This window comes from Bombus impatiens, unplaced genomic scaffold, assembly GCF_000188095.3.
Source record: "Bombus impatiens unplaced genomic scaffold, BIMP_2.2 scf_0360, whole genome shotgun sequence".
Classification (NCBI taxonomy): Eukaryota; Metazoa; Arthropoda; class Insecta; order Hymenoptera; family Apidae; genus Bombus; species Bombus impatiens.
Window position 1 is genome coordinate 125,662 of NT_176779.1, and position 9,133 is coordinate 134,794.

The window sequence follows — 9,133 nt, forward strand, 5'->3', positions numbered from 1 at the left end:
AAGACGGTTCCGGAACAGGTGGTACACTGCTCACTCGCCGAAGGCCATTCGGGAGAGCCAATAACCCTCGGCCCTCTTGCCAGCATCTTGGCCATCAACCACTGCGACCAGGAGTCCAAACCCATAATTGGCCGAGCTGAGGTGTCCGAACTCCCTCCGGGCTTTTACTCGACCCCCGTGGTACCAACCTTAGTCATTGATGGGACTATCGTGTGGATGTACAGCACGTCACTGCCGGCCAGCGACCTGTTAACCATGCTCGGCAGTTCCAGATGGGACTCACGTAAGCGGGGGCCTCAAGGTACAAAGTACCCGGGAACTTATCCCGACGATCCCACTCTTGGCTTTAGGATCGTTTTTTTTATCTTTGCGCTCATTGTTTTCAACTTTTCCATCCTTTTCTCGGATAAACGCTACTGAAATTTTTTGTTCCTAAATAGAGACTCTTCAATGTCCTGCAACAAATTTTTGTTCGCAAGGAGGTCCAAAAATGGACACTTTTTAACATTCTCCTTTGATCAGCACTGATTGCGTTATCATAATGGACGCCGTCTTCTACAATTTATATTCTTTTTTAATAGATTTTCCGTTCTTTCTCGCCTGTTATACCTCTAAGAAACAAAGACCAATGACAATCCTTCTATATTCGTCACCAGAAGGTATTCAGTAGCATTTGCACAACTTTTCGCTTAATCATCCCGTTCGTACAAATACCTTCTCTGACCTGACCTCCGTTGTCTCCGCGTTTAACCTATCAACTAGGTCGTCTTTTAGCGAGAAATTCCTTCTGGCACGGAATTAAGAACTAATGAAGACAAATTAACTTCGGTTAGGTCGCTTTTAGTCCTGGTAAATATAAATATATTGTGGAATTATAGAATGATAAAGTGATGGGGAACATTGGCAGATGTAAATTCGTTCATCTTCAGCGAAATTTTTAGACTTTTTACAAGATATTCAGGGTAGACTAAAAATAATACATCGGAAGACAGACTATGAGGGGAAATAGATTCAGGAATAACATTGATGATCATCAGACTCTGAAGAAATTAACGATCCTAGTGAAACATGGTAGAGATCATATTAAAGATTAATTTTTTAATCATTTTAAGGAATTTTATTTTCCTAAGAAAAAGCTACCTAAATGAAAGTAGAGTAAGCAAATAAATACTACGGTAGAATTGAAATGTATAGAGTACCTAAGTTGCTACAGTCGTTGAGTATCTTACGGCAAATGTAAATATTTATCAATGTGCTCTGTATTAGAGCCATTATCGTTAATTATTCCGGAAACCACTGTCTACGCAAACAGTCTAGTATAAATCAAATACTTCTAAACTTCCTATGTTCCCAGCTCTAAAACTTTATCGAAATCTTAGCATAAATCAGCTCTTGGGTAACCCAACCAACGAACGTTAAGACCTTCATCATTAAATATTCTGCAAACCATTAAATCTCTACATAGGTTGTTGCTAAAGCAACACGTTCAATTTGTATTTCTTGTCTGCAGCACGAAATCAGAGCAATATTCTAAGATTATTGTACGTTTAGATAGATCAATGAAATATTTTTAATACATTTGAGATTAATTCTCAAATTAAATGTTTTCTAAGAAACAACGACAATATTAACCCTTTGACAATGTAATAAAATAACAAAGAATGCAGAGAAAACAGATTTAGAAAACAATTAACTGCCAGGTTTCTTGTGCATACAGTACATATTATATGTATTTCGGGATTCCTCCATGTTTTCCTGTATTTTCTTTTCTTCGATCTTGCTGAAATTTTGCAATCAGCAGGAATACAGGTAAAGTAATGATCTTTTCTTTCTCTCCTTCCTTTCCTTTCTTCTATTCCTTTCTTCTCTCTCTCTTTCCTTTCTTCTATTCCTATTTGATATTTAGAATCGGCAGGAGCAAAGGTAAATGATAAATTCAATGATTTTTTCTTTCCACTTTTTCCTGTACTTCCTTTTCTTTGTTTCCTTCATTCTCGATTAAACTTAAAACCTCGAAAGCAGAAAAAACAAAGGTAAATAATAGTTCCAAGAGCGTTCGTTTCCCTTCCCTTCCTAGTTATTTTCTGTATTCCTCACCATTCTTTCCTTTCCTTTATATTTCTTTTCATTGTATTCTTTCTTTTATGTTTCTTTCCATGCCTCCTTTCTATTTCCTTATATTTTTTCCTTACCCCTTTCATACTTCCCTTTCCTTATCTTCTTTCCCATCCCCTTTTCCTTTTGCTTCTTATCCATTGCTCGTCTTTCTATCCATATATCCGTCCTTTCTTCTATCCATGTATGTATAAGAATCGTAACAGAAATAATAGAAACAAGATGAAACAACTTTTGATAAAAATTTCCTGCGAAAATTTAAGAATCTACATAAGGAAAGCATAACTCGCAAGTAAGTCGCACGCAAAAGCTCTTTAGCATTGAAATTCTCAGGTATTGGCAACAATTTTTTATCACAAACGAAATTATGTATTAGGAAAACATAACTGACGAAGAGCTGACATGCAACAATTTTTTAGAACTAAAATTTTCAGATCATGGTGGGAATTTTTAACCACACATGAAATTTTGCATAAGGGGAATATAATTAAGTGACACGTAAAATTTTTCGGAACTGAAATTTTTATGTTCCGAGAAATTTTTTAACTAAAATCGTAGTTTTAAATCAGAAGAACATAACTTGAGAAGATGTAGCAGGAAAAATTGCAATTTTGTACCAGGAAAATATGGATATGATTTACAATAGGTTTTTAATTTATACAATAATTGTACATCTTTCTGAAGCTTACGTTGTTGGAATATACAATATACTTAAATCTAGCGCAGTATAGATACAAAGTATGTTTAAATGGCAAATGAATTAACAATCAATGTAACTTAAATAATTTACTGAAGTTTCGCTTGGTTGCAAAGATGATACGATTTCTGTAATAGAAAATATGAAAACAGAGTATAGAAATATTATCAATATTATACTCTACGAATGTAATTGCACATATATAAAAGTTATATAAACCATACTACGCAATAAAGAATAAATTTGTCATGTTGATTTATCAATGATAATAGTTATATGTTATATAAAATTATTAATAAATTAGTTTTATTACAACAACTAGTGCCTTTAAATTTGTATTAAAAAAAAATAGAAGTTTAATTAATAATAATGTTTAACTTTGACATTTTTAAAGTAATAGTAAATATAAATTAATAATATCCATTTGTAATAATAAAAATTAGGTTTACCATTACTTCCATTGACAAAATGAAATATAACCATTTATGATTAATGGAATAAAAATTAAAAATTAATACGAAAAGATTTCTTAAAGAGTAAAGATAATAAAGACCTTTTAAACAACATTTAAATGATTCACTCACCTCAGACCTACCAGAATACCTAAAAAGCATCTAAGAACTATCTCCAGTGTCATCCATCTCCACCGATAACTTGAAGGAAATTAAAAGTGTGCGAAATTTCATGACTTTTCTCGATTATATCCACCACTATTTTTTAAATTTCTCATAGCAATTATTCGACGCCAGACATAATACTGAAAATTAGTAAATTCTTCTTTCTAAACAAGCAAAGGAATTGATAAAAAGTTCTTTCACGTGTTATATCTACTACTAAAATTCACGAAATGAGAGGAATATATAATAGGATATTTGTTGTATGATTTATTCATTACCATTTAATTCAAGAAGAACGATTTTTTTGTTGCGCCACTTTGGGGCAAAAAATATTTTCCATAGAAAAAAAATTTCATTTCGGCCTTCTAATTTATCGATACGTTGTAGGGCCAAAAATTCGGCGTGATTTTTAATATCCATTGACTTTATTTTATTCACATTGAAATTTAACGTTAAAATCTCGTGTCTGTGTTATCCTTACGAATTTCATACGGTTTACATTCGATATGCGATTATGAATATATATACATATATAGTCTGTCTTTAATTTTGTTCCTAAAAACATAGATTACTACGAACATCCGTAGTTCTAAATAATGAAAATTTAATTAGTGCGAAACGTATTGAACAGTCGAACTCTCCACTCGAATATCCCATCCTCCGTTTCCTTCGAAACTTCTATCGAAATCCCACCACGCATTACCTCGCCTCACCTTCTTCAATAATGCAATAGGTGAACGCAGCTTATCGCAAAACCTTCTCCGTGTCGCAGGATGTACCTCCGAGCTTCCATCGACCCCAGTCCAGACTGGGATACGAGGAACGTCCCCAATCTCGCGTGGGATATACCTCGGATTCCAGGTGCGCTAGCGGACTCGGGTACGATGACACGGGAGGTGGCTACCTGGACCAGAGCGATCCAAGGATGTATTGCACCAGCGGTTACTGCATGGGTGACACCATGATGGCCGCGAGCAGAGGCGTCTGCGGCGAGGAGGTTGAACTAGACATGCGGAGGCACATCCAGGCATGTGCCTGCACCTGCAACCACATGGGCTACGGGAACTACATGGACTATCAGGTAAATTATCCTTTTAATCGATTCGTCTTTATTGGCGATTATATGCGACTATGTTCGAGCGAATGGGATCGTTTTCGCTAACGTTACCATATTGCGACAGCGATGATTGCTGCTTTGGGATATCGTTTGGAAAATCAAAATTGGGATAAATGTAAAGACCGCGACTAGTGTAACGTACAAAAAATATTTGCACTGTAAAGAATTTGATCAATAGTTAGTTCGATATAAAAAGTCGACATTTATCCTAGAGTCTCGTATAACGTTACTCCTCTTATTAGCACAGTAATTTGAACGTCATGTCACAGGCATCGACGTATGTATTCAAACATTTCACCTTCCTGTGTGCACCATATTCATCAGAAGGATTATTCCTAGCGGAGCGGGTGGGTTCACGGTGCTAAATGAAATTTAGCGTTCGCGCCTTTGTTTTGGGACCGGATTATCGGTCGTCGGGAATTAAATTGTTTCTGTGGTCGCATTCGTGCAAAAGTAGCGTGTTAAACGCGAGAAAGTTAAAACGAATGAAATATATTGCTGGAAGTAAGATCCCTCTTCGAGGGTTTTCGACGTTAATACCATTTGCCTGGATATATCAAACTCGATTTCAAAATTCTGCTAGCTAGCAATTACAAGGATTGACCAGCCGAGTAATAAATTCGAACGATGAAGCAGAACGTACAGGGGAAACGCTTGGTTACAAACTACAATAATTTCGTTTCGATGATGTTTAATGATGGTCAATGTCTGTTTAATGTTTGTGGTGAAGTCGCAGACTGTAGGGTTTATTGTGTTCAATTGCGAAAAGATGATATTCTACATTATATTAAAAAAGAAAATTGTAGAAGTATAAACAACGCAAGCTATTTTTTCTAACAAACGAGCTAATGCACGTAGCACTGAACGAGTTTCAAATTCAAATGCTAAAATCACTTCCTCCTCTTGGTAACCTGCTCCCTACTAAAATACGACCTATGCCTACATTTCGATCAGGATTTCGAGCAAGTACGACGAAAGTTCAGCAGCGACGCCCCATTTATGCCTTGGAACTGCCACTTTTTGATTGCTTTCCCATCTGTCGAAAGTAAACGTTTTAACGTTAATGGCACCGGCCGATCTGATTCTCTTGCACGAGAAAAGCTGGACGCGGCGTGTTCGTCGGGACCTGCTTCGACAAACGACGATAGTGTCCAACTTTCAACTTTCAACGTGTCCGAACTTCATCGAACGAATGGCTTTTAAGTCCTTGACTCTGAAACTGGATCCTGAAGAAACTCTGCCGTACGCTTTACCAGAAGACTGAGTTTCAACCCTGTCGTACACTTCACCAGAAGGACACGCGAACCTCGACGTCGCGCCATCGTGTCTGAACGCTTCAGAAAAAATAACGATGATTCTAAGTATTTATTAAAATTTGCCTTTTTATGTCGAAATCATAATCGAAACTAATATCAAATCCGATATATCACCTACAAACTCATCAGAAAGAGTAACATTAGTTCCGAACTGACTTATAAGCGATATATCGGGCCAGATCCTGAGTCAACAAAGAGTTCGACGATCGAAGATCGCGAGATCGTAGAAAACCGCGAAGTATTGCTTGCTTTCGCGTTGACGCACCTCGCGAGGTATCGCTCTAACAGAGATTACGGACATATATCATTTCATAAGAACGTTCCGTTGTTGCGACACGGCGTTCGTTGCGGCGCAAAGAAACAAATAACAAGCACGAACGATAGCGACTCGTCGAACTATTACATTTCGTGCTCCAATTCTCCACCAAGCTTTGTCCCACTCTGTCTCTTTTCGCCCTATCTGAGCCCTGCTCGTTAACGCCGCTATCGCGAGTAATTCATTGCCAGTCTGAAAAATTCTCAAAGAATTTCTCGTCTGCCGCGGCTATACGCTTTCTGGTTCCTGGCAGCGTCTTCTTGTCTTTTATATCGGACCCTGAAATTCTTCTGTGAAGTCGAGGAACACCGTGGCCGCGATAGAATGGACCGCGAGAAAGACGAAAGAGGGGAAAAAGACAGGCAGAAAGAGAGAGCCAAGGATAAAGGAAGGATGGTGAGGCGGCACTCAGTTTCCGGCGAAAGAAAGGACCCGACGGCGTTATACTTTAAGTCTTTACGATTACGTACTTGCGATAACGTACGAGCCTTCTATGGAACCTCTACAAAAGGCTACTTCTCTTATAGAGGGCTATGGTGGGCGTTTGTTGTCACCGCGCTTTCTCTATCCCGCACACTACTCCGGCTGTGTGCTTTGGGGAAAATTTGAAGGTTCCCTGATTCCACGGGAACGCGTCCAACTGCGATGAGAAAGATCGATTGTTCTTTTGTCGATCCGAGGAAAATGTACGTCAAGGTTTGGCCAACCTTTGTCCAGGACGGATACTGGAAAAGGATCAGGGGAATAATGTTTGTTTTCACCGCTTCCTCTTTTCTAGGGCTCTTTTACATGACTGGCGATTAAGGGACTTTAGAATTCTTGACAATTCGAAGATAGATGATAGGCTAATAATCGTGAATTTGTTATGAATGAGAGACGATATAATGCAAATCGCATTTTGCCTAGATAAAATATTAACGTCTAATTGCGTTCGATATGAAACGAATAATTTTTTGTTTGTTCCAAAATAAACGACGTTTCAGAAAATTCTTCTTGAGATTAGCTACCGTACGATTGTGTATTATGCATAGTGCACATACTGTAAAAACGATTGAAATTATAATAAGCGAAGATTTCGAGAGCGTGAATTTATTATATCGTAGTTTATAATCATTTACGTTATAACGTTATTCTCTATCGCAATACGTTTTCATAGTTTGGAAAAATATAATGGGTTTTTGAAACAGTAAACGTAGGATATTATTCAATAAAAAATAGCAATGTATTGAGTTACACCATTATGATTCTTGTCCTTCCAAATAACAAACTACGTGCTCGACCGAAACATTATCCACGGCGATGTATTAATTAAATCCAACGCATTCGTCGCAGTAAACATTGGTCAATTATTGCAAATTAAATAAAAGAATACCGAATATTCTTCTCAACAAACTTGGCCTCCATTTTCATTAAGCAAAAAAATTCTCTGATATTCTTTGCAAGTTAATTAATTCCCCGTCCAAAGTGAACCATTTAAATTTCCTCTTTTCCCCCTCTCCCCTTTTCCCTAACACTCGTACTAATTTGAAACGCTTTAAAGTTACTTCCTGGCCGCACAAAAAGAGGAAGCGACGAGGCAAAATAGGTGGCTCCTCTTGTTCCGGCGTGTTGCGAGCTTCGCAACATTGTTTCTTTACGATTATGCACGGTCCCTCCGAGCGAACTTTTCCTTTAGCGGGGGTCCGTGTTAGAACGCATCTTTTACACATGACTGGGGCGGTAAAGCTCAAGCATCTCCAGGAACCGTAGCAACCAACACCAAAAAAAATTTCAAGACTTGTAGTACACCTTTCCAAACGATCTATTGTATACAGGGTGGTTGGTAACTGGTGGTACAAGCGGAAAGGGGGTGATTCTACGCGAAAAAAGAAGTCGAAAATATAGAATAAAAATTTTTCGTTTGAGGCTTCGTTTTCGAGAAAATCGACTTTGAATTTTCGCTCGGTACGCATGCACTTTATCACGTCTCGTTATAATGGATCTCACTGTAGATCGTTGTCTCGATGGAAAAATTAAAAAAAGAAAAAAAAATTAAAAAAAAATTTTTTTAATATACACGCAAGCGTCTTACAGCTCCTGTGTTTGTTGATTTTATAGCAGTGATTGTGAGAAACGTTCTCGTTTTGTTAAAAAAATTCATTTTCGATATTTTTGACTCTGCGGTGACAAGCGTAGTGAAAAAATGAATCGCGCTGTAGAGTATCGTATATTATAGCTGATGAAAGTAGAGTTTGAATAACTCTGAATGACTAGGCATTTATCAATTACTAGTAACTTCTTTAATTCAAGCTCATTTTAGATTAATCGGCTAAGACCTGGACGTTAATCAAATTGAACTATTCCAATCAATTGATTCCACCTATGGAAACCGAATTGCGATTGCAAAACAAAAACCATTGGTAAACATAACACTGTTCGCTCACCGGTGGCGTAAATCGAACATCATCGAGAGCAAGTTCCGCAGGCAATAGTTCAGGAAAATCAAAGAGTAGAAACGAGTAAAAAAAAGAAAAAACGGGCAAAAATATAAAATATTAAAAGTAGAAACTATAAAAGGGGGAAAAAAGCGCGCGAGAAAACTGTCGCAAAGAAGTGGTCGGGGGAAAATGCTCTCTCCTGAAAACGGATTCTTTTGGGCAAACCGCGCGGTCTTCTGGCTCGAACCTCGCTATCGTGCCCTCGTTTGACCGGGTAAGCCGCGCGGTCAGAGTAAAAACACACACTCACACGTCCATCCACGCACATATACACAAGTTACACGTACAAAGTGGAACAGAGAAAGATACGTATAGAGGAAAGAAAAATTCATTTTGAAATGGCGCTGCCCACGGAGATGCTACATGTCGAACTCTAGTGTCCTGGTTCGTGGTAGTACCGTGAATTCTGGCTGGCTGCCAGCCAGTTGCAAAAGGACCGGAAGAGATCCAGCAGCCAGCACGAGGGGTTGGCTGCGGG

General features: G+C 38.0%; 1 protein-coding gene across 5 annotated transcripts in view; it reads left to right on the forward strand.

Annotated features, from left to right (window-relative positions):
* LOC100741104 (dipeptidase 1-like) overlaps positions 1 to 9,133 on the forward strand; it is a 151,843-nt gene that overhangs the window by 43,464 nt on the left and 99,246 nt on the right. For all 5 annotated transcript variants that reach the window (XM_033320804.1, XM_024367749.2, XM_033320803.1 and 2 more), the window contains one exon: positions 4,202 to 4,510. In XM_033320804.1, the coding sequence (XP_033176695.1) occupies positions 4,202 to 4,510 (309 nt within the window). The remainder of the gene's footprint in view (positions 1 to 4,201; positions 4,511 to 9,133) is intronic.